Consider the following 27,904-nt stretch of genomic DNA (forward strand, 5'->3'; position numbering starts at 1 on the left):
CTATTAGGAACTTAAATATTTAAAATTTTCCAATAATATCTTGTTATCTATAAAATCAGCAAAAGATGCAGTTCTCTTAATTCTAGAACAAGTTCTAAAAATAAACTACCTGAAAATTTTGAAGTGGAGAGGGCAAATCTCCTCTGTCTTTAGCTTGCATTTCAATATCTCTATCATTAGCATGCTGATTCTCCCCTCTGAATTCTAGGTTTTTACAGGCTTCGGGCACTGGCTGTTTGTTGGCATCACATCTAGGATCTTCTAAATTAAAGAGCCTTGGAGCAATGAAACCTTGAAACCTTGTATTTGGGCTGTCTGAAATTGACATGGCAATTGTATGTGTTTTAGTGGCACTTGCGTCAGACCTGCTTACACTTGGCCATGGTATTGGAGATTCAAAAATTAATGGCGGAGAGGTAGTATTTACAAATGGACAAGGTTCTGGACTTCCAAAAGTTTCTGTCTGTACTTTATTCATATTGGATGGAATAAACAAGGATCTTGGGGGAGTCCTGGAATCTGTAAAACACAGTTTGCAGTTAAAAGGAGTCTAAATATACACAACTAGGGTATTTCAGAACTGTGAAAATTCCTCAAAATAACTCAAATCCATGCACCAGTGCAATATGACAAATATCGACACTTTCTATTAGTTAAAAATAACACAAAAACAGTGACAACTTCAACACAGAGGCATCTGCCACTCTGAATTCCCAGACATCTGCATCTCTGTCATGGCTTGCTTATTATTAGCAATCTGACCATGAATGCTTCATTGGTTTAGACTTGTTGATTGGTTCGAGTTGATAGTAAAATTTAAATTTTGCTTTTTGAAGTAATTTTCTGTTTAGAGGATTCTAACCATATTTAAGCATGTGTTTTCAATTTAATTTGTTGTTGCTATTGTTTGCATTGGGGTATCCCTAGTCAGTTCATTGTTAATAAGTAGGTTATGTTAGAAATGTGAACATTTAGGAATTCACAGCGACAGGCTTCTGTGATAAACTGTGTTCATCATTGTAATTATCCATAACTTTTTTTCTGTATTATTATACTGAGGTCATCACTGTAATTATCCATAACCTTTTTTTCTGTATTATTTTTGATTCTATTGGTGAGTGTTAGTATTTGCCTTTGGGGTGGTACATGGATATAGTTTTTCTGTGTTATTCTGAGCAACAACCACACTGTCTTTGTACATTTCTATGCTACTCTAACTATTGGTTCTTGCTTATTAGATTTTTTCATTTTGGATTTTATTTTTGAACTATACATAACTGGGACTATTTTATACTAGCTTTGGACTACACTGTCTTTATTTTAGACTATATCTGTTATGGGATATTGCCGAAAATGTATATTTTGGCAATAAATTGATTATATATATTTAATAATTTCTTAGATGCAATTGATTCACAAGTATAACTTGTTGCAGTTAGTAGCAATTTGCAAATGTGGTAAAAAAATAATAAAAAAATGCTTAATTTTATAAATAATTAGACAATTTATTAATGTATTCAACCTCTATAAAACATCCAATTTAAATCCTACAAAGACATAACATGATCTACTAATAGTAAAATAAAAATGCATACCAAAATTGATTCTAGAAGCAGGAGAATCTGCCATTTCTTCTGTGGTATGCTTGTAACCAAACTTAGTTTCTTCCTGAAAGGATTATGAAAAAAATATGGTCCTTACTGACAACTTTTCTAATGCTAAAGATAATAAAAAAATTACTTCAAAAATTTATAATACAAAAGATGTTTTATTATGTGACCATCAAAGCAAAGACAGAAAAAATTAGAAACCTTTTGACAATAATTATCACATTACTAAAATTAAATCTGATTATAACCTAATATTAATTTTTTAAATATAATATCGGTGTGTAGATACACCATAGACAACTCTTAAAAAACTACAAAGTAGTTGTTGTGGGCATCAACTACACTCTTTCTCATATTGTGCTCTGCCTTCACGACGAGTTGCCATGATATTGCACTACCTCAAATAAGTAATGTTTCACTAATAGAGAAGACTATTGTTACTTATTCTCAGTGAGTACCACCACCCAGACATGTTTCAAGGCTATTGGCCTATCATCAGTGGGTGGGCAGGTACCCTAGTATTGCAGACATTATGACCCAGTTGTGAAGATAATCACACAATATGAGAGATGCCAAAAGGTGTATAAGACAATATTTAAAATAATTAAATGCACAAGGCATAATACATTAAGAGTTTAATATCTATATAATATCGGTGTAAACCTAATATTAATGTTTACATTCTTTATATTCTTTAAGGTCATCATGGCCAGAAGACTAGAACTTCACTGTGACTGTTTTATTGCAGTTAATATACAAGTGCAACATATAACAATGGGCTGTGTATTTTCCATTGTAACGTACAACTCAGTCTCAATGCGTGTACCAAGGTCCTTTTATGTTACTCTGGGATCACAATCAGCATTTGTAACATTATATCAAATTTTCTTTTAACAACAATCTAAACATGAGGTTTATTTTAAGTTACTTCAAGAAATATTTACATGAGACAGATTGATTCAAATGCAATGATGAAGTACTACAAGTCATCAACAGTAGTTTCATCTACACATACTCTCAAAATAAGGAGACTGTCATGGAGTGCTTACTTATTTTGAACACTAGTATGCAATATTTTTTAAAGTAGCATAAATTTGAAATTAGTATTCACACACTAGCTATTCCATTGGACCGCTGTCTTAATTTGCCAACACTGAATCTACGTTGTTCATCGGCAAGAACGGTTACACAGATACTTGTAAATGTTGATTTCTGATGAGAAACAGACAAAAAAAAAAAAAAAAAAAGCTCCGAGTTTAGATAACATTTAGTTTGTTTCCATAATTTGCATATCCTCTATCTAGTGATGTTTATTAACCCTTTCAGCAATGAGTTTGCTACGTGTGGGTAGTTCACTTGCAGTGAATTCTCAATGGCAAAATTTAGGCTCTGCAGAGAGTTTTTTAATGGAATTTTGAACTAAAAAAAAAAATGAAAACTTTCTATATAAATGCTTTAAAATATTAATGTTTTCTTATTTTGATTTTATTGCCTAATGGCAAAGTAAAATTATTGTCAAAAATCAAATTAGAATTTAAAAATAAATAAAATCTGGTTTGTTTTTTTTTGATGCAATAATATCCTCTACATCTGTTTATGTATTACCTGATTCAGTTTTATCAAACTGTTAAACTGAATTCCACAGAAATTCTTCAGTTTCAGTAAGCCTAAACAGGACAATCAAGACCCACAGGTATGATCTCCTATTTTCAAAGCTATTTTTGTGTTACCATCTCTAATAAAATGTGTCTACAATTATTTGGCTGCACTGATAAGAGAAGGCAGCACATACCACAAAAAACTTTAGGACAATTCATATATCAATGTACACATTGTTTTTTGAAAATAAAAGGTGTAAAAAGGTGCAAATTAAAAAATGCAGAAGGTGCGTTTTTTAAATGTTTAATTTTTTATTAAAACCTAAAAAATTAAATACAAGTATTGCAATCTGTTAAGAAAAGATGAAATATTGTATATTCCAAGTAGAATTCAAAAAATCCAAAAACGTTTTCCAGAAATTAAAATGAAAGTTATCATCTGTCAGATCTTTGTTACAACTGAGCATACCATCACTGCCCAGTTAAAATAAATACTTGTCCACGTCCTTTAAAAATTTTTAAAATATATCATAACTCCATTACTGTCCAACCTGTCCAATCTATCCAACCACATTCCTCTCTTTCCTTTCTTTCTTTTTTGTGTTGTGAATGATATCCAAGTAGAAAATTTACAAATACTTATATGCTACAGACAGGGAGATATTGTTAAATGTTACTTCAATGAAAAAGTTCTACACTTCCAAACAAGCCAATAAATTCAACTTATTTCAGATAAAAAGCTTTTCTTATAAGTTAATCCTAAAAACTAAGGAATGACTTTCTCAGAACAATGTAGTATTTTTCTGTATCTGAGTTAAGCAAAAATCAGATATAGGAAATTCATTAAGGTAAAAAAATTGAACTGAACAATAATTTATTTTATTCACAAACAAACTAATATGCACTATGTTACTTTATTATGCACCTTATATTTTTGATGTTACCCAACAAAATAATCATTAGTTATAGCAAAATGCATTTTATTTATGAGTTATCTAATTTCTTGTGATGTCCTCTCAGAAATTATATCAGAATATTTTAAGAAAAGATTTACATCAGCTTACATGAGTTGTAGGGTTTTCAGACAAATCCACTGTTGAAGGATGTTTAGTGACTGGTGAGCTACTACCACTTCCAATTGGTTGTTTCCGGACTATGGCAGGTGGCTCATTGAAACTGTCATCTCTTAAAGGTGAAAACAATGCTTCTGTTAAAAAAAAAAAAAAAAAAAAAAAAAAAAGCGGCTGAAAGGCAAGTTTCAAACTAGTAAAGTCACTTTTCATAGATTATTAATGTATAAACTCAAGAATTTATAAATAACAAAACATTAATTAAAATTTTAAATATAAACTTTTAATCTTAAAAAAAAAAAAAAAAAAAACAAACAATATAAATCAAACTTAAAAGAGGATAAATTACCTGGAAGAGATGGTTTCCTTACTGAGGAACTTGATTCTTGTGTGAGTGTATTGTCTGCAGACTGGGAAAATTGTTTCTCAGTTGTTGAAATAACTGCTTCTAAAATATAATGTTAATCCATATGTAATTATCACATTTATAGCTAATACTTGAAAAAATCTTAATTTAGTGAGTGGGAGATTACATTAATTTTTAAATAAATATAAATGAATAATAATAAAAAATAAGTCAATGACAAAATCTTATATTATATTCATTTACATTCAACTATAGAAAAATTTCTAAATTTCAGCAGTAAAATTCTCTTAGCCTGTGTGTGGATAAGTATTTATTTATGTAATAAGAACTGCATCCATTTTTTTAATAAAACTAGTGAAATGAATGAAGAGACAAGTCTTTTCATTCAGCCTTTGAGATCAATGTCTGAAAAAGCACTGATCTCTCAAACTCCAAAGCTACTCCCCTACACCACTATACTATGAATAAGTCATTATTCTAAAATCGATATATAATGCTACTTATTTACAATATGGTTCTCCTCAACTCCTAAAGTGCTTATTGACACCTCATCAGTAGGAAACCTTATTCTCTTAGGTAAGACAACTTAAGATAGCATTAAGACAACTTTTGATGGTAAACTCACAATTTGAAAGCAATGTTTTGAAATTACTCTTTCAATTTGCCTAAAAGTGGATGCAAGTCCTACAATAGCAATAAATATTTGCAAATATCTAATGAATTCTTTCCCTGCTACTGTACTTCTGCTCTTGGAAACAAATGTCACTGACATGATTTCCAAATTAAAAACCATACATAAATTTTAGCTAACGAGTTTCTTCCTCAGACTGGAAACCTCGATTTGTCATTTTGCTTTAAACTCTATCCTTAAACCTGTTTCTGGACAAAATATAGGGCTTTTCAACATAAGAACAAAGTATATCGCAATGGAGGACAAGATGGTTCCTCATATTTAAGTTTGATGTTTGTTTACAGTCAATCCTGTGAAAGTAAGTTATCTTGAGACAAAAACAGATTACAACTATCAATGAAATAATAAATTTCTCTTTATTCTCTAGACAGCCAAGTCAGAAGAGATTACATATTCATTGTAACTGCGTACATATTGTGTTATTAAGAGCAGCCAAATTTTTGGAACCATAGTTCATAGCTCATGCATTTTCATTGCAATGTATGGGATGAAACTCACGAAATATCACTGCTTATGACTGCACTAGTTGCAACAATTGTTTTAATTTCTTTATTATTTAAGTGATGAGGTTTTGCTCACAAAATAAAGTTCAAAAACAGCATGGTAAATCTTCTCCAATGAATAGGGAAAACCTTACTAACTGAAGGTGCATTGAAAAAAAAGTGAAATAAGCACACACAAGTAAAAAAAAAAAAAAAGTAGGTGTGGCTAAACATTCATCATGGCAATATGATGGATATTTGAAAATTTTCTGGCCTGCCACCAAAAGAATGAGGCAATTGGGAACTGAATTAAGTTTTGCTCAACATAGCTGCTCTAAGGGTTACACAACTGATGCATGTTCCTTCATCTTTTCTAGAGATCCGGTACATAGAAATTGTCTTGGTCCTCTAACCACTCTCCCAATCATATGAATGACACCATTATTAGTCCCAAAATGTACCTTTTTTCAAATGTTTTTTTCAGTGCAGTAAACAGGCCATATCTAGAAAACAAGACAGGTGCAACAACACTTCATAACCTAAATCAGTGGTCTCTGTGGTTACCTGAGCCTTGTGACTGTGAGCACTATAATACAGGAAGAGGATCGATCTGAGGAGTTTCCTGTGACGTTTGTCATTAATTTCTCATGAAATTATAACAGCAAGGAAGAATACTTTCATCCGTAAATAGATTTATTCTTCTGAAGGTAATCAACGACTATCACCCCTTTGTCCCAAAAAACTCATGTCTTCACCTCAGTAGCTGATGACACTCTTTGAAATTCCTTGTGGTGATCCTTCATGATACCAATCCACGGACGGTTTGGTTTCTAGATCACAGTAATGAATCCAAATTCATCCATGGCTCCCAATTTGTTGACAACCTTGTTTGAATCTTGAACAAATTTCAAAGAATTATCATTGCACGATTCACCATCTCCCTCTTCTGGTCTGCATTCAAATCTTCCGGTACTCATTTCGGTGAACTATTTTTTGTGCTCAATTCTTTGTAGACAATGTTATAGACTCATTTTTAGGATATGTTTTGTCCTTTTGCTGGGTTTTGGGTGCATCAGCAACTTAGACTACATTGTGCCATTCAGTATTATGTTTGTACAAGTACGAGTTCACAACCGATTTGTGTTGGGAAAACCCATAATAGTTCACAGGGGGAATCATACTCTCTCTACTTAAAATTGGTTAACTACAGCCCTGAGCAAAGAAGCCTTTAGAAATTTCTCTAGTCTATGGCAGGGCTTGAATACAGACCTGTAATAACGAATGACAAGTGTTGATACTATCATAGAGGACATACATTTAGTGTCTTTATTACACATTGTAATGAAATCTAACAATCTTTCAAAATAAGGTCACGAACAGCATGAATGATTTCAGTGGTTGAAATAAGTACAATTCAATCTGCATACTGGAGATATTATTCTTCAGATGGAAGATTAAAAACTCTATCTTGCCAAAATGAATCTGAACTAAACATAGTTTTGTTCAAAATGGATAATGCATAATAAATCAAATCATTTGTCAGAGAGGTTAAACCTTTTTCGGTTAGGTGTCAAAACAAATAAAATGCTAAAGGTTGCATATTGCACGTACAGTACCTTACTATTAATTATGCATTTTTCAAAATGATTTAATTTTTTGTTGATTAATGTTTATATTTACGGTTTAATTTTTATACGTAATTAAATAAAAAATCAAGCACTATTAACCGAAGACATTAATAACATTCTTTATTATATGGTTGTAACAATACTATTAAACACTGAGGAAGATAAACAAAATATCATAAGAAAGCAATATGGAAAGCAATTACTAAAAACAGATATTTTCAAAAATCTGTCAAATTATACAAGTGTATCTTGCAAATATCAGTTTTAAACTTGGGGGAGGGGAGAAGGGAGGGAGAGCCTAACACTCAGAGCTGCCTATGTAGCTGCAGGTTTGACATCCAATTTATGCAATCCTGATGACTCTCAGGTGGTCAATTTGGGTGAAGAGCTAAATGCACGCCGATGAGCCAAAACATTATGACCACCTACCTAACATGATGTTGGTCCTCCACATGCAGCCAAAACAGCTCGTACCCGGCGAGGCATGGATGCTACAATATTTCTAAATATGTCTTGTGGTATCTGGTACCAACATGTTACCAGCAGATCCTTTACCTCCTGTAAGGTCCGGGGTTGACATGCCGCAAATCGGAGTTGCTGTTCCAACACAAACCACAGATGCTCGATAAGACTGATGTCTGGGGAATTTGGAGGCCAGGGCAATACAGGGTGGAAGTCTTCCTCATGTTTGTGAACCAGTGTTGAACAATCCAGGCAGTGTGGCATGGCGCATTATCCTGCTGAAAGACGGCACCGCCAGAGGAGAAGACCGTTGCCATGAAAGGGTGTACCTGGTCAGCAATGATGTTTAGGTAGCTGGTAGACGTCAGAGTGCCCGGCACATGGATGACTGGACCCACAGTATCCCAGCAGAACATTGCCCAAAGCATGACACCGCCACCACCAGCTTGTTTTCGTCCCACAGTGCATCTAAGCACCATCACTTCCCCAGGTAAACGATGCACTCATACCCGGCCATCCACATGGTGCAACAGTAAACATGATTCATCGTACCAGATGACCTTCTTCCAATCACCCAAGGTCCAGTTTTGATGCTTGCATGCCTATTATTGTAGGTGCTGTTGCCAGTGAACTTTGGTTAGCATTGGCACTTGGAGCATCCTGCAGCTACGCAGCCCCGTTTTCAGCAGGGTTTGATGTACTGTGTGTTGTGACACATTACTCTCGTCACCAGCATTCCAATTACCGGTGAGTTGCGCCACAGTCGCCCTTCTGTTGCCATGTACCATCCAGGAGAGCCTTCGCTCATCTCGAGCATCAATGAGCCGTGGTCGTCCAACACCTTGCCAGTGGTTCGTGGGTTTTTCCTCCTCAGACCACTTTCGGTAGGTACTAACCATGGCTGACCGTGAGCATCTCACCAGCCGTGCCATTTTGGAAATGCTCTCATCCAGTCGTCTGGCCATTACAATTTGGCCTTTGTCAAACTCACTTAAGTCCGCTGCCTTTCCCATCTGAAGAACAAAAGTAACACTGATTAATGGAACTCAATATCAGGTGTTTTTCATACCGTGCCTTGACCTGCGCATATGCATAGTTGACCTGCAGTTGCTTCGATTTGCATAACAACTCGCTGGTCATAATGTTTTGGCTCATCGGTGTATATAACAATAACACCTATTTTTTTCATACATCATTCTAGGCAATTTCAGTTCAACTTATCAAGCTTCTCCTTAGACAATTATAATCCAAGGCATCCTTAGAATTTTCTAAATAGTGACTGGAATAGTTATTTTCAGAAAGTTCTCTCTTAAATTCCCAAGTTTAAACTAGTATTTAAAGCTACAGAAGATTAAAAAAACTCCCAAATGCCAGTTCATATAATCACCATATCCTTCTTCCTTTTCATACTTTTATTTTGATCATTTAGTGAAATATGTATTATTTGTGGGGTGGTTTTTTTTTTTTTTTTTGCATTTTAAAAATTCAAACTCATGCTATTGATCACCCGCACAGTATATCTTCATATTAATTATTATTAAACATATAGAAGTTCAGGAAGAAATGACAATATAATGTAACAGATGGAGTTATAATTGTACCTAATGTCATATTACTGTTTTTTTTTTTCATTCTCAGGATTAATAAGCAGAAAACAAAAGAGACAGTCTATCTATATATTTTATTATTTATTTATTTATTTTTATGTGAACCCCAAACACGAGAGGTATTAGAACCTATAGTACTTAGTACCGTGCTTGGGTATTATTTACTCATTCTATTCTACAGTTTTCTTTTCCTTTAAAGTTTTTTTTTTTAACATAACTGTAAATGCATACACTGGTGATCTAAAACATTATGATCACCTATATCCAAGAGTGGTGCACCCCAAAGTACCTAGGAGTGATGTAACTGAGCAGTGACATACAGTGACAGCATACTAGTGCCTGTTAGTTCATCAGTATGAAGCCTGTGCAATTGGGAAAGGGAAGGACTTGATGCAGTGTTTGAATGGAGAATGATTTGTGGTGCTAGGAAGGCAAAGGCCAGCATCTCGGAAACTGCAAGTATTGTCGTCAGCTATTCAAGAACCACTACAGTGAAGATGTTGTTGTTATTTGGTTTTTAGGAGCATTAGCAACTAAGGCCATATTGCTCCGAGAATATGCGGTGGTCATTCCTTGACCTTTCCGCATCCTCCGTATTTGGTGGTGACGGGCTTGAACAGTGAAGATGTGACAGGAATGGTCTGAAAAAGGAAATGACTAACTATCCAATGTGCCAGGACAGGGAGATCACCACTGTCTGATAGCTGTTGTTATTTGATTTAACGACACAAAGGCTACTAAGGCAAAATTGTGTCTGTTCATTGTTAATTCACAAGAAGCATATTGTTAGAGAGATTAAATTATATGCTTCTGTACAAGCCAATATGTTTTAGATACAATAAAAGTTCTTCAATATTTGCTTAATTTTCTAAGAAATTAGATAAATCAGGTGATATTTTCAACGTGGAGAATGACTGAAAAGTGTTTGATCGGATGGTTGAATGTGAGGGACAATCAACCAGAAAATGACGGACCGTAAGTTGTGTCTGACAGGATGAGCATTGTGGTGGATTTTCTCCCAATAATAGAAGAGATGAATATGATGAGTGTGTCCAATTCTGAGTCTTGCCAGTACCACTTCCTCTCATCTGTTTTGTTGGAAGCCAGAGAGCCACAGCTTTGGATCTTCTTTTATCTGGTAAAGTTTATTGTTGGTGTCACTTTTCCAGATCTGTGACCAACTTATAGTCAGAGTAAGGAATCTGAGGATGTTGCGAGAGAGCGAGTTGAGGATGTTTAGCGACAAAGTCAGCACTTTCATTTCCCGGAATGCCAGAGTGGCCAAGCATCCAGCAAAAACTGATTGGACATACTGCAGGAAAATAGCTGGGAATGAATCTGTTTCAATGTAGCATTAGCACTAGTAGAGGTATACAATGCAAGAAAGCAAGCTTATGCAGAATCAGCCAAAAAAAAAAAAAAAAACCCTCCCATTTCATCCCTCCAAAATGCCTGTCCAGCTCAGCCTTAAATTTATTTAGGCTATTAGCATTCACAAAAAAAGATGGGAGCCTGTTCCACCAATCAACTACCCGCTGGAGTAAGGCAAATTTCCGCACCCCTATTCTATAACTATCTTTCCTCAATTTGAAACTGTGCCCCCTCAGGTTCTTAGTCTGAGCAAGAGGAAGAATCCCATCAGCATTCAGCTTGCTCAACCCATTCAAGGCCTTATACACCTCAATCAGATCACCTCGCAGGTGTCTACTCTCCAGGCACTGCAATTTGCAGAACTTAAGACTTTCTTAGTAAGAGCACCCCCTTTGTTCCCCTCACCAAACTTGTTGCCCTTCTTTGTACTCATTCTAGCAACTCTACATCCTTCCTAAAATGAGGCCTCTAGACCTCTAGGTGTGGCCTGATCATTGCCTTGTATAATGGGATAATCACCTCCCTGTCCCTGCTTGCAAAATTCCTATATATCATTGACAAGACTCCATGACCTGCCCTGGCAGCACGTCTGCACTGCTCAGCAAACATGCATATTTGACTGCACAATTACACCCAGATCTCTTTCACTTTACATTTCCCTGAGTGTAGTATCACACAGTTGGTACGTTTCTCTTCTGTTATGGCTACCCATATGCAGTACTTTGCATTTGTCAATGTTAAACTTCAGTTGCCACTTCTCAGCCCATTTTCCCAACTTATCTAGATCCAGTTGGAGTAGCATACTGTCTTTACTATCGTTAACAACACTGCCAACCTTTGTATCACCTGCAAACCTGGACATTAAACCTGATATACCTTCCTCAATATCATCGATAAATATACAAAACAACAATGGGCCCAACACCGAACCCTGGAGAACTCCACTAATAACATTTGTCCACGAAGAGCAGTGTCCATTGATTACCACTGTATGTCGTCTCCCACTCAACCATCCCTTTATCCATTGTAGCAACTTACCCTTAATGCTATACCTCTCCAATTTGTACAGCAGTCTTCATGTGCAACAGTATCAAAAGCCCTCCTGAAATTCAAGTATATGATATCAAAATTATTTTTGGCATTCAGTTCGTTTGTGACCACATCATAGTATCCAGTCAAATTGGCCAGACAAGACCTCCCTTTAACAAACCCATGCTGTGTCTTAACTATTACTAGTCTTGTTTAGATGATCCTGCAATGCTTCTTTAACCAGTGATTCCATTATTTTCCTCAGAACACAAGTTAAACTAACAGGTTTGTAGTTATTTGTGTCATCTTTTGAACCCCCTTTGTGAATTGGTGATACATCTGCACACCTCCGGTCCATGGGGGACCTCCCCTGAGTCCAAGGAAGCTCTTATAATTATGGCTAAGGGTTTGTTTACTTCCTTTAATATAACTGGATAGATCCTGTCCACCCCAGGTGCCTTCCTTATGTTTAACTTCAACAATTTCTCCTCCACTTTCCTCTCAGTTATTACAAAATCACTCAGCTCGTTGTTAGCATTTGATAAACTTCTGGCACTCTCCTCATTGAATGACTCCTCAGGTGTGAATGTAGATGCAAAATACTCATTCAGTTTATCAGCTACCTGAGCATGATCATCAATAATCAACCTTTCTATGTTAAGTGGTCCAATCTGATTCATCCCTTTCCTTCTAGAGTTTACATAAGTAAAGAACTCTTTGCTGTTTTTCTTTGCATCCTTTGCCAAAATTTCTCGTAATCTGCCTTCGCCTGCCTAACCTCCTTTGTGACTTGATTACAGACTAGTTTATGCTGCCATAGACTTCTGTGTCACCTGATACTTTATATGCATCCCATACATTCTTCTTCTGTGCCACGAGCCTCATTAATTCATCTGAAATCCATTTAGGCCTAAAGCTTGAACAGTATTTCTTAGTTGGAATGAAAAGCCTAGTAGCCTCCAAATTTAAGTCCCTGAACACTTCCCATTTAGAATTCAACGTTAATAACATCATCAGTTGATCCCACTGTACAGAATTTAAAAACTGTCTGTAGGATGAGAAGAGGAATTTTTTTTTTTTTTTTTTTTTTGTAGTTGTTGGCGCATCGGCTTCTGTGGCCATAGTGCACCTCCCAAGGTTTTTGCGGTACTTTGATCCAAGCCCGAGGCGGGATTCGAACCCGCGACCTTTGGGCTGCCAGGCAGGCACTTTACCCACCCGGCTAGCCCGGTCGGCAATGAGAAGAGGAGAAATTCTTCCTTATGGCAGAGACACTTATACAGCACTCAGGGAGTCTGTACAAATTATGGCAGATGAGATGGAAAGCTCAATAATCTTACTAAGTGCTAACTTAATGTCATATAATTCAGCTGTGAAGACACTGCAAGCTAGCGTGGCTGAAATTGTACATAAAGGAAAACTGCTGCAGTACCTACCATACTGTCAGTTTTGGAACCATCTGTATAAATTTTACAGGCATGGCTGTTCATAGTAGCATGAGCTGAATGTAACTGTCTGATCTTGCAGGGATGTATAATATTTTTCCCCCACTGGAGGAAGTGTATATCTTGAGAGACAGACAAATATGTCCAAGGTGGAACAGGTGCAGTCGTGTCTTGAAAAGTTTCATTTAATTTGACATTCCAACTGTGAACAAGCTCTTTGATCCTGAGCGAGACAGGTCTATTTTCATTTGGCTTGCTCTCATAAAAGGCTTCCCACCTTTTATAAAGATACTCCCAACTTGGGTGCAATCGTAGACTCTGGATCTTAGCAGCGTAGCGAAGCAGCAGTGTTTTTCTACGCAGGTGTAATGGGGGATCATGCACTTCAATATAAAGACTTTGGATCGGAGAAGTCCTGAAAGCTCCTAGCGCAGTCCTCAGAGCACTGTGATGGATCACATTTAGCCATTTTAGAGTAGTGTTCCAGGCAGAATCGTACACTGGACAACCATAAACTAGCCGTGAATGGATTAAACTTCTATAAAGATGCAGAAAAGTATATCGATCAGCTCCCCATGACATTGACGAAACTGATCGAAGTATATTCAAATGTTTTATACAAGAAGTTCTCAAATAAGTGATGTTGGCGTGAAAATTTAGTTTGCTGTCTAATATTAGTCCAAGAAATTTAACAGTATTAACGAGCGGGATTGGAGTATTGTTTATTTGTAGTTCAGGTTCAGGATGGAGAGCTCACTTCTTGCAAAAGCGAGTGACAGTGCATTTCTTTTCTGATAGTCTGTAACCATTCCGTGAAGTCCAGGATTCTATTTTGGTTATGGCAAGTTGGAGCTGCCGTTCGATGGTATTCATAAATTGAGATTGACATGAAATGGTAAGATTATCTGCATACATATAAGTCTGAACAGTTTTTGGGATATCTCGTGTCATGCTGCTAACTCGGATTGAAAACAGTGTTGGACTAAGTACTGATCCCTGCGGGACACCCTCTTCCGAATGTGAGATGTAGAGAGTACATTTTTATATTGGATCTGAAAAGAACGCAACTGCAGGAAATTTTGAATTATTTCCGGCAAATGGCCCCGAAGCCCCAGATGGTAAAGGTCCCTAATAATACCATGACACCATGTAGTATCAAATGCCTTTTCAAGATCTAAATTGACCATGACTAGACGTTGTTTCATGACAAAGGCATTGCGGATATGAGATTCGGCTTTGATAAGCACATCCAGCATTGATCTATTCTTCCAAAAGCCATACTGTTGTTCTGGAAGGAGATTCTCTGACTCCAGGATGTAAGTGAGTCTAGTATGAACCATCCTTTCGAAAAATTTTCCTGTGCGGCTCGTAAGAGATATTGGCCTGTAATTTTCAACACGGGAAGGATCTTTTCCTGGTTTTGGTAAGGCGATAAAGAACGAATGGCACCAGGAAGAAGGAAAGGCATTTTCGGAGAAGATCTGATTATAAAAAATTAATAGGGATCTCAAGTCTTCTTCAAGTAAATGCTTTAGCATAACATAATGAACACCATCTGGACCTGCTGCACTACTGAAAGTTCTGTTTAATGATTCTTGAAGTTCTATTAATGTAAAGGGTTGGTTGTATGGGAATGAGCGGTGCATGAAGAAGTTGATTTTATACCATTCTGCACTTGCTATGATGTTCTGGAAGGTGGATGCATAGGAGGCAGAAGCAGAGATTTCAGAAAATGATTCTGCTAGTGCATTGGCAACTTCTTCAGCTGTAGATTGATCTTTCCCTTTCCAATGAAGTATTGGAGAGGGCAGTCGAACGAATTTTCCACTTAGCGGCTGTATTCTTTTCCAGATGACCCATGTATCCGTGTCTTTGGTGATGGTTGAGGCAAAAGCAATCCATGCACGGTTTTTTTCTGTTTGGCAATTAAACGATCTGTATTCCACAAGTGATTTCTTAGTTTGCGATATGGCGTGGATTTTGGAATGGAAGCATTAGCTGCAGTCAGAATCTGATTGGTTATGTAAGTATTTACTTCATCAATATGTTGTTTTTGAACATAAAATCTGTCTAAGAGTATTTGCCACCACAATTTGCCTTTTTAAACTGCCAATTGAATCGTTGAACAGGATTTGGAGTTACCCCTGTTTGTAGTGAGCAAATAATTGGAAAGTGATCACTGTTAAAGGGATCGATTAATACTGACCATGTCATGATTGAAAAGATGGATGATGAACAAATTGACAAGTCTATTGCAGATCCTGTTGGTAGGTGGATGTAGGTAGGAGATCCAGAATTTAATAAATTAAGATCATTATTGTTCATGAATTCCTCCATCAATTTGCCTCTTCTATCCATTGTAGCAGACCCCCACAATGGATGGTGTCCATTAAAGTCACCAAAGAGACAAATTGGAGTTGGGAGTTGTGAAATCAGGTTGTCTGGATACATGGTTACCCTATATGGTAACCATGTATCCAGATGGCACTGGACTCTTTCAACAAGACAATTTCTCGTGTCACAAGCTTGCATTATGCAGGAATTATTTAAGGATCACATCCAAGCATTTCGTGTACTTTCCTGGCTGCCAAATGCCCCTGACATCAACCCCATCAAACACTTGAGGGATGTTGTGGAATGCACCATTTGCCAGTGCTTCGCTCTGATGCCAAACTCCAGGACATCTTTCTGTCCAGTTAGTCAAGGATATCTGAGGACATCATTTGGAGGGAATGGTGTGATTTTTTTTTTTTTTTTGGCTGATGCTGCATAAGCTCATACACTTGCTTTCTTGCATCACATGCCACTACTACTACTATTACATCGTCTGTGGTCTCATGGAACTGATACCACTCTGAATGCAAGCAATCATCATGGTGAAAGGCAGCCCAACATGCTATTACATAGACAATGTAACGAAGTATGAAGGTAGGATGGGAAATTCAAAATTTCATGACAATGTCACTTAGAAATTACATAAGCATAAGTAAGGAAATTATACGGAGGAAGTTTTTATTGTATAGATTATTCTCCTGTTCATTTTATACAAGCAACAAATGACAGGGAATCTCAGAACTACTAAAAATGATGTATACCACACTTTTTTAAATAACAATGAATATTTTCAGAATGGCAGTTCTACTATTCAATTCATTATCTGTACTCTCAAGGTTCATTGAACAAGACATTTACTGAGGTGTGGTATTTTCAAGGTCTGCACACTAACTAGACCTCACACTGCAGAAAATTTATATGATACCCATGAACATGGATAATGTGGAATCCTTTGACTCTAACCACATGAGAACATCATATCAGCTAAACTGGAACTTGAATGACATAATATCTGTCCCAATAATTTTTATACGGTGTAAAAGTTGGCATTATCAGAGAAGGTTGTAATCTTATAACTAATACATTAGCTAATATATGCATATATATTAGCTAATGTATTAGTTTAAAAAAAATGTATTATTTTTTATTAATACAGGCATACCTCGGTTAACGTTACCTCTGATAACGAAGCTTCGATATAACGAAGTCCGCAATTTCAAGCCCCATTTAACATAAAAAAAATATTCCAGTTTAATCACCTGAAATCTAAACAAACTGAAGAAATTACGGAAACCTTTGGGGCTTCTCGTGGTTGGTTCGAGAAATTTAAAAAACGGGCCAGGATTCATAGTGTAAAATTAACAGGAGAAGTTTCCAGAAAAACTAAACGAAATAATTGAACGCGAAAATTTTCCACCAAATTTGGTGTTCAATGTTGACGAAAGCGGTTTGTTCTGGAAACGGCTACCAACAAAAAGCTTCATTTCTATTGAAGAAAAATCAGCTGCTGGGTTCAAAGCAGCCAAAGACCGTTAACGTTACTCTTTGGATCAAATGCCTCTGGCGATTATAAATTAAAATTGTTATTAGTTTACCATTCAGAAAATCCGAGGGCATTAAAAGGTAACATAAAAATGAATTTACCTGTAATATGGAAAGCAAATAGAAAAGCGTGGGTTACCAAGGAGTTATTTACTGATTGGTTTGTTAACCACTTTTGTCCTGAAGTAAAACGGTATTGTCAAAAAAACAACTTTGAAAAAAAAGCTCTTTTGTTGTTAGACAATGCTCCGGGACATCCTACTGATCTTAACACGTTGGACACATGCATTCCTGTCAAAGTTGTGTTTCTTCCAGCAAACACAACTTCCCCGCTTCAACCATTGGATCAGGGAGTAATAGCATCATTTAAAGCTTATTATCTGCGTCGAACATTAAGCAATTTAACTGAACTAGAGGATAAAGGGAAAATGACAGTTAAAACTTTTTGGAAAAACTACACCATTAAAAACGCAATTGAAAACATTGATAGTTCTTGGAAAGAAGTCACTAAGAAATGCTTACATGGAGTTTGGCACAAAATATGGCCAGAAGTTGTACTAGAAGAAGAAAATAACATCCAAGAAATTAGAAATGAAGTTATCCAGATGGCTCAATCAATAGGTTTCGAAAATGTCGATGAAGAGGATGTTAGAAATTTATTGAATGCAGAAGATGATGGTTTTTCAGTGGAAGATTTAGAAAACCTTGTTAGCAACGAAGACAAAAATAATGAAGACGAAGTTAAAGCAGTTCCTGCCGAAAAAGTGTTAACAACCAAAGATTTAAAAGGTGCTTAAATGACATTGAAAACGTTTTAATTTTTTTAGTGAAAATGATCCTGATTTAGGAAGAAGTTTTATTGTTAAGCGATCAGTGTTAAATGCAATAACTCCGTATAGGCAATTGTTAAATGAAAGAGAAAAAAGCATAAGCAATCAACTTTAGACTCATATTTTAAAATGTGATTTCACTTTGTATGTAAGTTGACTGTTTATTTAATAAAACTTTTCTTTGTTCGAAAAAAAAGCTTTTCATTTTCTTTACGTAGGAACGTATCCCTATTCTGGCCATAGTATTTTTACCTCTGAAAACGAAGTTTCGCTTAGCGAAGTAATTTTGAGGAACGCATCCTATTCGTTATTCGAGGTATGCCTGTATATGGTTTGACTTTGCTACCTTATAGTTCAAAATGGTAAAAAAAATGGTAAATTGAAATTATTTCATACTGAATTGTATAACATCATCTTCATTCTCTAGTAATTCTGAAACAGTACTGATAAATGTCCAGTTAAAGCCAAAGTTGAAAATGTACAAACAAAAGTGAGTATTTAAAGAGTTTTTTTTTTTTTTTTTGTCTCCTTTTCACCTGCTTACCTTTGTTGGTTTCAATCACAACATCAGAAGTATTACGAATATTCTGCTCTTCAGTATTTGGTGAAATTTTTCGCAACTTAAAAGAGTCAACAGTATTAGTAGTTTCTGGTCTTGTTACTTTCCTAGTCATTTCAACCTAAAAACAATAAATGTACAATATGAAGATTATTCAATTTGGTATGCTGGACTGACACAAATTACATTTTAAAGACGAGATTAAAACATCATGCAAGTGCTTACTAGATTTCTGATAAATAACTATTATTATTCAAAAATTACATAACATTATTTACAAATTTACCGATTATATTCATTCACTAATTACACTTGTCTCTCTCTCTCTTATATTAATTCAACTAGTATCTTAATATCATGTATATGTCATAATTATTATGATATGTTTGTACAGCAGGGCCTCGTTATAACGCAGTTCGCTTTATGCTGATTCGCTATAACGCTGTTCTTATATTATGAACCCGTATCTGACTATAACGCTCTTTTACCAGCGTACAGAAGATTGCATTTTTGGCATATTTAACGAAAATGTTTCATCTGATGGAGTTGATAACTTGAAAACGAATGGCAAAACAGCATTAAAACATTTCTCACACCGACTTGAGAAATTTTCCCAGGCTTAGTGAAATTTTCTCGAACGCTAATTTAATTGCAGTACAGTGACTTGTTACGTAGTTCTGAGATCAACATTTTAAAAAATGATCAAGTATATTGCTTGTAATATTTGCATTATATGCATTTATCCAAAGTCTAGTCATCACTCAGTATAGTATTAGACATTGTGCGTAACAGACAGTTTACTTGAACGTTGAATCATAAAAATGTAACACTGAAATTTAACTGTGTAACACTGAATTTAACTGCGAATATTGAAAATGTAACTGCATTGAACCAACGCAGTTACATTTTCGAAGAGTTAATAATGGCGGATAAGAATGAAAAAGCAACAATGTCTGGACACAGTACGAAGACTACAAATGTAAGAAAAAGACTGAATTTGAAAATTAAATTACACGTTTTTGAAGCAAATCAATTCTGGTCAACGACAAGTAGATGTGTGCCATAATTTAGGACTGGCAGGTAGAACTGTAAGAACAATTATAAAAATAAAGAACTAATTTTAGCAGTGGGAAAGACAGCGGTTCCACTGCAAGCAACTAGGGCTAGGCTGGCTATTAGGATTGAAATGGAGAGACTTTAACTAATTTTAGATAATATCCAATGCAGAATTCAGTTAAGTTAATTATATATAAAAAAAAAAAAAAAAAAAATGCGAAACCATTTAAAACTAGTAAGGGCTGGTTGAATAGATTTAAAATCCAGGTAGAAGCCGCAAGTGCAGATCAAGGAGCAGAAACTTTCAAAAAAGAGCTTGTTAAAATTATTGAAGAGGGGTATTATGTGTTATACTTCTTAACAGGTTTTTAACATAGATGAAGCAGGACTTTTTTGGAAACGAATGCCTAAAAGAAGTTTCATATTGAAAGAAGAAAAAAAACATGCCAGGTTTCAAAGTGGTGAAGGATCGGTTGACGTTATTGTTGGGTGGTAATGCTGCAGGAGATTTTAAATGATTAAATTCATGATTTTAATTGGAATTTTAAGTTTAATTTTGATAGGTAAGTAGTACCACATAATTATATACGTATGTAATGCAGAATATTTTATATGTACAAATATTTGAATATTAAATATTTTGGCGGACATTTGTGCATCTTTTCACTACCATTTGTTATTGATTAGGAAATATCCTATGGCACCGACTGCAACTCACAAATACACATGTTACCTTATGGGAATGGGGCGCTCGCTTAGCATGGATTCACTTTTCTCCGCTTTTCCGGAACGAATTATCAGCGTTAAGCGGGGGTCACCTGTATTATGCATTTATACTACAGTAATACTGGACTGACATTTGTGAATACAGTATGATGGTTAGCAGGCATAGTAATGAAGGTTCTTTAAAATATTCTAATGAAAACACCAAAAAATGATTGCAATTTTTGGTAGAAAGAATTTATTTTTTGGGTGCCAAAAAGTAGAAAATGTTGCAGAGGTTCTCCACATATGCATATCAGTTCAGAGATATCGATAAAAGTCAAATCTCATGGATCTATCTGTGCAGCAGAACATTAGAAGTCTACAGATTTTCAATGTGGGATGTGGTGAATGCAACGTCAGTAACCTTTTTGTGTGCATAGCTGCAGCTCATTTGTAAGTGTTCCCTATAAAAATTCTAGCCAAAACTTTCCAGAAGATAGCAGAAAGCATGCCTAGGACAGCTGAAACTACCATGCAGACCAAAGGAGACCTACTATATATTAGGATTTTGAATTAAAAGCCTTTTTTGCAATTACCTGCGTGAGTATAATTTTGGTCATATACTGTACATCACTCAGGCTTCTAGCATTCCACTGAAGGGTAAAAGCATTATTAAAAGCATCATTTTTGGACTATATACAAAATATAAAATGTTAGTAATATGGTTACAAAGAAAACATTACTTATAATAAAAAAAATAAAAAAAAAGTCCAAATAACAAATTTAAAAATAGCTTACAAACCTTTGAATTTGCTCCATTAGATGTAGTTTGGAAAGTTAAAGACTGAACTGACACATTATGTGCATTTAAAGTTTTCACCGGAGAAGAAGAGGATCGTAAATCATAAATATATATTTTTCCTCGGCTGCTGCCAGCTGCTACTGTTACTCCATCTTCAAAAAAATCTACAGAAGTGAGTGGTGCTTCACAGTCAAGGTACTTTACATGACTATTGAAGATATAGAATATTTTATTAATATAAATTGTATGATGTTAGGATAAAGCTGAACAGTAAAACAAAGTCATTGAACATTGAAAATAACTACAAATCATCCTCCCTCCACAAAATACCATTCCCACATCTATGATGATTCTCCTGAAACTAAAAATCCTTGACTTACTTTGAAATGAGAATAGAGTAATCTAGTCTCATTTCAAAATAAACTAATCATTTTGTTTCATAAAATCACTTCTGTTAATGGCATGTAAAATTTTGGATAACTTCTTGATCCATGGGCTGAATGAGAGAAGTGACATTGGATGGTAAATAACAGGAAAAAATATTTCCACAATCAGAAACTAATTTGGATTCATGAGGATGAGGCCCTACTATCAAAAGTATGGCATATTTAGAATTTGGACTCTTTTTCCATATCACGTAAATTCTTTCAAATTGCTGGAACGAATTTACGAGTGAACCAATCATGAAAAATTTCCTTATACATCCAAGCATTTTTTTGGGCCTTATAAGTCACTGACAAATGCATAATTTCCTACAAGGTTCATGGACGATGGCATTTACCAATTACTAAAGGCTTAATTCTGTGTTGGCCCAATGCATTAACATATGCATTGGGCCAACAATGCATATGTAATTACATTACAATTACAATGCAATTACATTAGCACACATAAGAACTGTCACTCTTTCTTATTTTGCTTAAACCACTAGCACTTTTTTCTTTGCAACCAGTCAATGTTTTTTGTAGCAAACATTTCCAGTAGAGACCAGTTTCGTCGGCATTGTATATTTGGTTAGCTGTAAGATTACTGTCATTAGCAAGCTTCTCAAATGTTGCACTATATTCTTTACCAATTACTAAAGCCTCTGTGTCAGCAGACTGTTTTTCTCCCACAATGTCTAATTCCGTGTCATATCTTAAATTTAGTTAACCATCTATCAGTAAAAGCAATTGTTGTATCAATGCCCATTTTTTCTTTAAAATCTTTTGCTTTGGCAATAATCATTGACCACCTTCATTTGCCACCTCTTATTGTTAGGTCCTGATATAGCCATAACCTCTGATTTTTAATAAAAACCACTCATGCAGCACTTTAAGTTTTCTAATTTTGGCTTATGTAAACTTTTTCTATCAGCTATCTTATTGTTAGGTTCTGAACATGCAGTAAATTATAAAAGTTTGTGCTTCGAATGTTTAATATCATACAATGTTATATTCTGCCATTAATATACTCCTACTTATGCCCTGTTCTACTTTATTATATTAAGTTTGTCACAAAGCTTTAATGTTGTTGTTCTTTTCTTCTCTGTATGAGGTTTATTAACTTTAGGAGCCATGAGGGGTTTTTAATTTAAAATAAATGTAAAATAGTGGCATAATCTGTGATATCAGTACAGAATTCACTTTCAAAATGGTGAACATAAACAAATACAGTAATCATGTGACTTGCCGTTTTCTTTTTTTTTGCTGCATGCAAACATCCAATCTGAATGTGCCGTTAGCTCGAATTTTCCATTATTTGGGATGCTGTTATTTCAACAGTTTACTGTATAAAAGTTATCAAAAATATTCTTTAGTTGTAACAAATTTAAAGTTCATGGAACTTAATACAAATATAAAGCATACACTCATTTGCTGTATTAAATCTATTTTAGTTAGGAATTAATTTACATTAGGCTAAGAATGTAATTGTGTGTGCGTGCATGTGCGCGTGAGAGAGAGAGAAAGAGAAACAAAATGTGAAATTTCATTTATAAAGCAGAATGTGGTTTTCCACCAAGACTGTTGTAGGGGAAAAAAAAGAAAGCTATTAAACCCCAAACAGTAACAGCATATTAATTCAGCAATTACGGTTAAACTTGGAAAGGTGTGATTCTGCTATCTAAGTACCAAGATACTTCAACATTCAAAATAAAATCGAAAAATTAAAAAAAAAAAAAAAAAAAAACCCTCTATTCTTTCTTGTAGTGTTTTAATTTTATAATTTTAATTTATTTTTGATGTTAAAGTACCTTAGTTCTCAGGCAACAGAATCACACCTTGTCAAGTATAACCTTAATTGTTGTATTAGTGTGCTATACTTGTTTGGTGGATTAATATTGTGTCTTTTTTCTAAAATAACATGTGAAATCATTATTTTTCAATTATTTTTATATTAAACTCTTTGGATTAAAAGACTGGTGCGTAAGTTGATGTAAAAAATAGTGTTGAGTGATTGTCTTGCTGGGATAATAGAAGAGAAACCAACCACCTCAATCTCAGGTTCTTTATTTTAAACTTCCAATCAAAAAAAACCCGACTGAATCCAAATTATTGAAATTTTGAAAAACTGAAATCATGGAACTCATCCAATTCAAGAGCAGACAAGGTACAGCAACAATCTTTATTGTATGTTGGCTTAAAGTAAAGATATCAATGGCTAAACCCAAAGTGTGATCATATACTAGAGAATATACTATTATTGTCAGTAGTGTTTTGCACATATCCAAAGCACCAATATCAAACTCAATAAAAATGCCATTATTAACCCTGGAAGGGAGTTAATTATGGCTGTTTGGCAGGGTACATAACATCCCAAGCATTATCCTTTTTACTGTCAAATTAATATTTTTATAAGAATTGACTGCTGACTAACTTCCTAAAAACAGATTAGCTTTCATCCCTTAGCTGGAATTTTTCTATAGTGACTTTGATATCAGTGCTGCAGACATGGGGTAATCATCCCTTCCCCTTACCAAAAGAGTTACTAAGAGAAATATAAAGCTACTCGATAAATAATCTGAAATATCCAATATAGATATGGGTGATTATGAAAAGAACAACAGAGATTATTAAAGTCGTTGGAGGATGTAAAGACTGGTTGGTTGTTCTTTGATTGCTCCTTAATGCAGTGACTACTTTGAGCATGGTGCAATATTTCATATTATAAATCATTCTTGCTACAACTGTACAAAAATTTTAAACAAAAAATTTGACAAAATAAAATATAAAAGGAAAACAGAATGACATATATATAAGATTATAAAATAGTAAAACCATTTAAGAACTGATAAAAACATTAAAATTCACAGGTAAGAAACCTCTTTATCAACTTAAAATGAATACAACACAGCCTTATTCATAATAGTGATACTGATACAAGTATTTCATATTAAGAGTCCAAGTATATTGATAAACATAAAAAGTTGAGCAGTTAATGAAGTAACAAGGGTATTTGGATGGGCTGATATTTGGAATATGAGGTTAAATACAAAAAAATGCAATTTTATTTCTGGGTGACATTAATACTAGAGTAACGTACTATCTCGGTACCAACAAACTCTATTGTATATAATAAAATGGATTTGGGAGCAACTATATAATCTGTAAATGGTATATAGCAGGGGTGGTCAACAAGTCGATCGCGATCTACCAGTCAATCGTGGCTTTAATTTCGGTCGATCACGACGAATTTTAAATATATATAAAAAATAGATTAGTCAAAATCTAAATGTTATTATTATTATTATGCACCCCACTGCATATGCTTATTACAAATCTGTTGAACCACATGACTACTCTTGTTGCCACGCAGCCGCTAGGTTTGTCTAGTGAAAATTCACGCAGTTACATTGTGGAGAGCATAGTGTATGTGTCGAATTCTTATTTAGCTTACTTAACATTAATAACTGGACAGTGCTTATACGTTAATTTAATACCCTTTGATTTAAAATGAATACAACAAAAGAGTAAAATGTATCATTTTCATCAAGAGTGGGAACCAGAATTCTTTTTTATAATGATAAAAGAAACATGTTGTTTGATTTGAAATGCTTCTGTGGCTATATCCAAAAAAGTAAATTTAGAAAGGCACTTCAATGCACTCCATGGTAAATAGTGACCTTAGAAAAAATAAATTAAAAGAACTTAAATCCAGATTATTTGCGCAACAAAATTTCTTCGTGACACCTAACTTACAATCTACAGCAGTAACAGTAGCATCATTTAAAGTGATTAATCTTCTTGCAAAAAAATGCAAACCATTTTCTGATGGTCAAATCATCAAAGATGCATTTTAAGAAATAACAGATTTTTTTTAAAATTTTAAGAACAAAAATGAAATTAAAAGTGCTCTTCAAGATCTGCAATTATCTTGAAATACTGTGATGCGATGCATTGAAAAAACAAGTAAAAATGTGAGCAAACAATTGTGTGCTCATATTGCTGATTGTGTGTCCTTTTCTTTACAACTGGATGAATCTACAGATGTCAGTGATACAGCTCAATTGCTCGTTTTTGTTCATATGGTTTTTGATGATTTTGCCACTAGAGAAGAACTGCTGGCTATGGTTTCATTAAAAGAAAGAACTAGAGGTCTTGATATATTTAATGCATTCAAAAATTTTATTGAAAAAATTAAATTACCACTATTTAAGCTCGTATCAATAACAACAGATGGAGTTAAAGCAATGACAGGGCATCTTAATGGATTCATCACGTTGTGTCAAAAGGATGACGAATTCCCAGATTTTTTGAGTTACCACAGTACCATCCACCAATAAGTGTTAGCCAGAAAAAGATTAAATACTAAAAGTGTTATGGACATAGCTTTCAAAATTGTGAATTCCATCAGAGAACAATCTCTTCAAAGGAGACTTCAAAATGCATCTCGATGAACATTAATAAGATATTACACACACATGTAAGGTGGCTGAGTCGGAGTAAGTTTCTACAGAGATTTCGAAATTTGCTGAATGAAATTAAAAAATTTGTTGATCAAAGGGGAAATGGTTATCAGTAGCTACAAGATACAGAGTGGTTATGTGATCTGTCTTTTTTGGCAGATTTTACCAGTAAATTAAGTGATCTGAATTTGGAATTACAAGGAAAAAATAAAAATGTGGTTGACATGATTAGTAGTATTTCTGCATATAAATATCAATTTTTGGCAATGGCTAAGAATCTCAAAGAAAATTCGATCATTTTGCAAATATGCAAGATCATTTGCAAAAATATCCTGTTTTTGAATTAATAGTGAGAAATATGTTTCTCAAATTGAGAAAGTTGTGGATGATTTTGAAACCAGATTCAGTGATTTTAAAACAATTGAAGACATTTTTCAATATATTTTTTATCCATTTAATGTCGACTTAGATATGAAACAAATTGCAGAAAAAAATCAGAGATTTTTCGCATGGAGAAAATATTACTTGAAAATGAAATTACTACATTGCAAAACGATATCTTCCTAAAAGGTCATCAGAAAAAGACTTTTGGAAATATGTTTGCCGAGAAAAGTACCCAAATGGAAAAAAATGCAGTGAACTTTTAAATTTCTGTTACAGTTCCACATTAGCATAGGCATATGATGCAAGAAAGCAAGCTTATGCAGCATCAGCCAAAAAAAAAAAAAAAAAAAAACCCACTCCCATTTCACCCCTCCATTCGTTCGAAATACCTGTTCAGCTGAGCCTTAAATTTATTTAGGCTATCAACTTCCACAACAAGGGATGGAAGTCTGTTCCACCAACCAACTACCCGCTAAAGGCAAATTTCCGCACATCTTATCCTACATTGGTCTTTCCTCAATTTAAATTTATGCCCTCTCGGGTGATTATTCTGAGCAAGAGGAAGAATTCCATCAGCACTGAGCATGCTCAAACCATTCAAGGCTTTATACACCTCTATCAGATCACCTCGCCGGTGCCTAGTCTCCAGACACTGTAATTTGCAAAATTTAAGCCTTTCTTCTTAAGAGCACCCCTTTGTTCCATTCACTAATCTTGTTGCCCTTCTCTGTACTCGTTCCAGCATCTCTACATCCTTCTTGAAATGAGGCCTCCATACCTGTATACGGTACTCAAGGTGTGGCCTGACCATTGCCTTATACAAGGGAATAATCACCTCCTTATCCCTGCTAGAAAAATTCCTGTATATCACTGACAAGACACCATGAGCTACTCTTGCAGCCCGTCTGCACTGCTCAGAAAACTTCATATCTGCCTGCACAATTACCCCCAGGTCCTTTTCATTCTCTACCACTGTCAGTGTAGTATCACACAGTTAATACGTTGCTCTGGGGTTACTGTTTCCCATATGTAGTACTTTACATTTGTCAATGTTAAACTTCATTTGCCACCTCTCAGTCCATCTTCTCAACCTTTCCAGATCCTGTTGCAGCAGCATAGCGTCAGTAGTGTCCTTAACAACCCTGCCAACCTTTGTATTGTCTGCAAACTTGGACATTAAGCTTGATATACCATCATCAATATCATTTATAAATACAGAAAACAACAATGGACCCAACACTGAACCCTGAGGGACTCCACTAATATCATTAGTCCACGATGAGCAGTGTCCATTGGTTACCACTCTCTGTCTTCTCCCCCTCAACCATCCCTTTATCCATAGCAGCAATTTGCCTCCAATGCCACACTGCTCCAATTTGTGCAGCAGTCTTCCATGTGCAACGGTATCAAAAACCTTTCTAAGATCCAAATATATAATATCAAAGTT

The 27,904-nt window shown here is 34.9% G+C and overlaps 1 protein-coding gene across 1 annotated transcript in view; it reads right to left on the minus strand.

The window, feature by feature from the left end:
• LOC150088791 (protein NEDD1-like) overlaps nt 1–27,904 on the minus strand; it is an 80,476-nt gene that overhangs the window by 28,091 nt on the left and 24,481 nt on the right. Inside the window, exons 6-11 of the mRNA XM_090370324.1 lie at nt 21,189–21,396; nt 18,611–18,746; nt 4,628–4,726; nt 4,273–4,415; nt 1,596–1,668; nt 110–519 (exon numbers count right to left, since the gene is read on the minus strand). Of these exons, the coding sequence (XP_090226450.1) occupies nt 110–519; nt 1,596–1,668; nt 4,273–4,415; nt 4,628–4,726; nt 18,611–18,746; nt 21,189–21,396 (1,069 nt within the window). The remainder of the gene's footprint in view (nt 1–109; nt 520–1,595; nt 1,669–4,272; nt 4,416–4,627; nt 4,727–18,610; nt 18,747–21,188; nt 21,397–27,904) is intronic.

The sequence above is a fragment of the Mastigoproctus giganteus genome, chromosome 3 (genome assembly GCF_048544385.1).
Source record: "Mastigoproctus giganteus isolate SK-2022 chromosome 3, ASM4854438v1, whole genome shotgun sequence".
NCBI lineage: Eukaryota > Metazoa > Arthropoda > Arachnida > Uropygi > Thelyphonidae > Mastigoproctus > Mastigoproctus giganteus.